A 4,953-nucleotide genomic window follows, 5' to 3' on the forward strand; every position below is an offset into this window, starting at 1 on the left:
CGTGTTTTTAAAAATTTGTCTTTTTAAATATTTATTGCTTCTGAACAACTTTGGGTAACTCTGATGTGACGCTCATGAGGATGTTTGATGCAATCCTGCTAAATGAAATGTAATTTAAACAGGATACTGTGTTTGACAGAATGATACATGTTGTATGAAATGGTGACTGGTTTATGCTTTTGGTTGTGAGTTGATCATATGTGGAGAAATGAACTTTTAGTTGTATTTTTCTGCTTTTGTCATTGTACGTGCAGACAACTGGTGCAATAACTGTATGAAATGGGGATCGTTTTTTATAAAGACTCTTATGCCATATGAACTGTGGGAAGTGTATTCACTATTAACCACATTTGAAAGTCAATAAACACAAGTTTTTCTTTAACAGGTTTATGTTTTTAATGACCTAAAATCCATAGCAAAGCCACGGTACAGAAATACATGGTTCTGCACTACAAATAAGCATGACTGCCTGCAACCCTCTGACAGACACTGACACCGTTTTACACATCTTCTGATAAACTCTTGGAACATATCTGAAGGAAATACCAAGAGAGAAACAGGATGTCCAGCGTGGGCTCCTGTTACACAGACTTGATCATCATTCTGCTGGCCTTGGCAGAGTAAGGTGCAGGAGGTCTCCAGGTGAGCCAGTGAAGGCCTGAAGCCCAACCGATGTGGTCACCAGCAGGATGCCAGTCGCCGTTCAGGCTGGCAGAGCCACACTGGCTGTACCACCAGCCGCCGCCACCTTCAAAAAGGGCACAGTCGCTTTCTGCGACGTCACCAAAGACGCATGGGGAGCAGCCGTCGTTGTCGCGGTCAGCGGTGCTGAAGCCGTAGCCATTCTGGTCAATGCCTGTATAGGCACCACGGATGGCGTCGCCTTTGGACAACACGGGAAACAATTTAAGAACATTCCAAAATTCAGAGTTTTATTTCAACATACAGAAGAGCCATTCCACCACTTAGATTCTTTTCAGTAATTTAAGTGATACAGTCATGTCTGTATTAGCCACTACTAGCTAATGGTATTTACTCTTTCTATAAAGATGCCATGTGAAGCACAAATGAGAAAACTATCAGTCTCCTGCTGCTCTGCTCTTCAGCATTTGAAGCTTCTGGATTGCTTTGCATGAAAGGTAGAGGGCGCTGTTGTTCCAGAGAAAAACACAGCTACACACAGGTCTGTTCTGACACATGGTGGCGGAAGAAGTGACGATGTAATCAAAAGACGAAGATCACTTCTAGCACAACTGACAGAGCAAAGATCTTCCAGAGAAAACCAACAGCATTACTGGGGCCTAATAAATTTTTACATTTTTAACACATCTCAACAATGAACAATAAGGTCTCCATCATACCAAGTCTTTAAACTGGATTCAATAATGATGTTGTGATTTTTCACATTTCTGCAGCCTTAGCATAAGTTTGTAAAATGCATATAGACAGAAAAACATTTGCATGTATACAAAAAGCAAAGAGCAAAAAAAGGCAGCAGTACCTGCGTCTCCATTGTAATTCCCGACATGCAGTTTGAAGGCATCTGTCTCATTCCCCAGTCGGAAATTGTTGTACTCGGCGAAAGCAGTCCCACCTTCATGGTCCCACAGGTCCACCCTCATGGTCCAGTTCTTGACTTTGCTCTTGGTCAGAAGGTAAACCTTCTTCAGCCCGAGCCAGTGATCCTCTAAAGGAAACGGCAGAGCACGAAGGAAAGGATGTACATTTTTTTTCTGATGTCTTTGCTCCGTCTGCACCAATTAACATAAATAAATAAATTCATTCTTCAGTCCGAGAAGCTAGTTGATAGTTTTTTTTAAAAATTCACAGCACCTTTCCAAGCATGCATGCTGTGTTTTCAGTGCCACTTTTCAATTTAACAAAGACCTTTCAGCGCTCAACAAACTAGACCACACAGCAGTTATCGGGTTATTTACTTACTTGTCAGAGGTCCAAAACCATGACTGTAGTCTGCCCATTTTCTTTTGAAGGAAACTGCTCGGCCACTGCGCTTCTGAAACACTGTCCAGCCTCCATCAGCAAGCATCTCACAGTACACCTGGACAAGAATCCCAGAGATGTTTTGACACACTCTCTAAATAATCAGACATGTTCTACAGGTGTCTGGAAAAGCAAGTTGTAACTAGACATTATATTTTTCGCAGTCAGAGACTAAGATTAACTAAATGTTTTACTCAACATCACAAGAGGTCTTTCGTTTAGTCGTTTCGTCATTCTTTAACTTTAGGTGCATTTAGGGGTTTAAATTGATGAGGAATATCATTTGCAAACGTTTGATACCTTGAATTTGTCCTTGACTCCAGCTGGCTGGATGACGTAAACCCCACTGCGCGCTTGTGGTTGGTTAGCCTTAATCTGTGTGCAGTCTGTTCCTAAGGTTTCAAGAAGTAGAGAAAAAAACAAGTGCAGGATGAAAAGCATTGAATACAAAATCCTACATGTATACAACAGACGTAAGTACACCCTTGTGCAGCATCACCTAAATGTGAAACGTGTAGCGGACGACAACAGGCACATTCCAAAGTAACACAGCAAAGTAGAAACTCAGTGCAACAAAAGTTAGTACAAGTTTCATGACTGAGATCTTTTATTTGTCTGTGGATGCACAATAATACTGGCTTACAGGATGACTACCAGCCTGCAGAAGCTTGGCAGAGGAGGAATATTCCAGCATGATAAACCATTTGAAGCATAACATCACACAAGACATGCTAAAGAAGAAAAGAATTGAAACTATGAGCTGATCAAGTATGTCATCTGACTTGAATCCTACAGAACATCTTTTGGGCATCTTAGAGGATTTTTTATTTTAGTTTTGACACTGAAAATTAAATATCTCTCCAGAAATGTGTGCAACACTGGTAACCTTCATGTGGAGGAGAATTCAAAAATAAAGCTGAACATAAAAAGTCATTATACTATTTGAATCTCAGTAATGAAAGCTGTACTGATTTTTGTTGCATTGAGTTACTACTGTAGGGCCTGTGTTGTCATTATCAGAGCTGCTATGATTTTAATTTTAAACAAATGCCCTTCTGTTGAACTGATGAGTACCGTACAGTGATACAGTTATGAATTATTACACATTAAACGATATTGAACATGTCTTATATTGTACGTTACTATAAATGAGCAACAGTCCATACCTTGAGAAACAGATTCTTTCTCCTGGTTCTATAAATACAGAAGAAAATGTTAAAGCAAGACATGGTCTTATGGAAAAATCACTCTAAAAAAACAGACACTAAAGAGTGCAAGACGTATTTAATATGATCTCATGTGAGTTATATGAAAGTAAGAAGGGGAGGAAGACATTAAGGTGAGGAGAAGAGGTTTATATTGTTTTCATATTTACCACAGTCTGTCCGGTGCAGCTGAAGAGAAGAACCAAGATGAGGCCACAACAGCCAACCGGACGCTTCATCTTGACCTGAGTTTAATAGTGAAAAAAACGTCATCACAGAAAGTCCAATATCTCAGAAACATCAACACTAAAGAGGAGGCACAAGACAGTTAATCTTTAATGAAAACTAGAGTGTACGATTCAGCTTTTAAAAGACTTACAGCGTTCACATTTTAGTCCTTATTCTCTTTTATAAGACTAAAGGGTCAAATGAAAGCTGTCAGGTTCAAACATTATCTTTCTCCAAACACGTACCTGCATGTTGTACGAACTTTGTATCTCTGCTCAAACTCCACAACGCCAGCAGCTCCTTTCCCTTTTAGCCGAACCACCACGCCTTCTTTATGGTGACGAGGAATGCTGTCACTTCCAGTCGGGCCGAATAACCTGAATTCTAGAGAAACACTGTGATCCTTCTGCTGCCAAGAAGAACTTACAGACTTCTGACCTTTCCCATCAGGCTACACCTCTCAGGGTAAACAGCATTCCAAGGCTGAGTCTGACCAATAAAGACATGTTGTGCTGTATTTGTCTGACAGACTGCCCGTTCTGGAACACTGAATTCACAATATTGTGCAGGCCAGTGACAAGGATTGGCATGTTCATTATTACTCATGCCTGTGACACAGATTATCTCTTTTAAAGTCAACAGAGAAACAACATTTTGTTCTTGTTTGGAATTCATTTAGATTTTTGTACAGATAGAGACTTTGGTGAGCCCATAACGCCTGAAGTTTTTGTGATAGCAGTTTTGGCACTTCATTTGGTGCAGATATTACCCAGAGGATGACTTCTAATAAACACTGTTGGTTAAGCTACTTGGAAAGTGTAGTGAGCTAAGCTAGCGGTTACTCTATCTTAAAGAAAGCTTTACTACACTGCAGAGAAATGTAGAAAACTAAGCTACAGCAATGACAACAGTACTGTACAACAACAGGAGATGCTATTTTATGTTTACTTAAAGTATTCATTTGCTGGAAAATGTATTGATAGCTAGCAGTTAGCTGTTGAAAAGTTGCTAGCTGGTGTTTGCAGACTGCACTAAGGACTGGTACGTGATGTTAAGGCCGAAGACAAAGCATTTCAATAATCAAAAGGTAGACTGGGGATGTCTAGCAGATAACGAGATCCCGTTATCTGGAGAAAACGAACGCCGTTTTCCCAAGATAACGGAATAATTATCTCGTTATCTCGAGAAAATGCCGCTTAAAAAAATGTGCGGCCATGACCACTCTTGGCTTCCGTATCACTGTGTTTGTCTGTTATATGATATATTTAACTGAAATTGCTAATCTGAACAACCAATGATTTATAAAGGAAAATCTTGAAAATGATAGGGGGTGGGCTTCCTCCCATACAGTCCAAAAACATGTTGAGGTTAATTGGTGATTCTAAATTGTCCGTAGGTGTGAATGTGAGTGTGCTTGGTTGTCTGTCTCTAAGTGTGGCCCTGTGATAGACTGGTTACCTGTCCAGGGTGTCCCCTGCCTTCGCCCTAAGTCGGCTGGGATAGGCTCCAGCCCCCGATG

At 40.5% G+C, this 4,953-nt stretch overlaps 1 protein-coding gene across 1 annotated transcript; it reads right to left on the reverse strand.

Annotated features, from left to right (window-relative positions):
• Nucleotides 1–371: 371 nt before the first annotated feature.
• LOC103375704 (angiopoietin-related protein 5-like) lies at nucleotides 372–3,740 on the reverse strand. Its single transcript, XM_008306023.1, has 7 exons — nucleotides 3,680–3,740; nucleotides 3,377–3,451; nucleotides 3,168–3,195; nucleotides 2,302–2,393; nucleotides 1,942–2,059; nucleotides 1,502–1,687; nucleotides 372–883 (listed from the first exon to the last, which is right to left on the reverse strand). Exons 1-7 carry the CDS (start codon nucleotides 3,683–3,685, stop codon nucleotides 582–584), a joined length of 807 nt encoding a protein of 268 aa, XP_008304245.1. The 5' UTR covers nucleotides 3,686–3,740; the 3' UTR covers nucleotides 372–581.
• Between the last annotated feature and the right edge of the window lie 1,213 nt (nucleotides 3,741–4,953).

The sequence above is a fragment of the Stegastes partitus genome, unplaced genomic scaffold (genome assembly GCF_000690725.1).
Source record: "Stegastes partitus isolate 25-593 unplaced genomic scaffold, Stegastes_partitus-1.0.2 Scaffold2796, whole genome shotgun sequence".
NCBI lineage: Eukaryota > Metazoa > Chordata > Actinopteri > Pomacentridae > Stegastes > Stegastes partitus.

What these genes read in the sequence shown, in the direction of transcription:
- LOC103375704 (XM_008306023.1), bottom strand. An exon ending in GAAAGAATCTGTTTCTCAAG is followed by an intron (nt 2,394 to 3,167) that starts GTATGGACTGTT and finishes TTGAAACCTTAG; the next exon opens with GAACAGACTGCACACAGATT. An exon ending in GAATTACAATGGAGACGCAG is followed by an intron (nt 884 to 1,501) that starts GTACTGCTGCCT and finishes TGTTGTCCAAAG; the next exon opens with GCGACGCCATCCGTGGTGCC.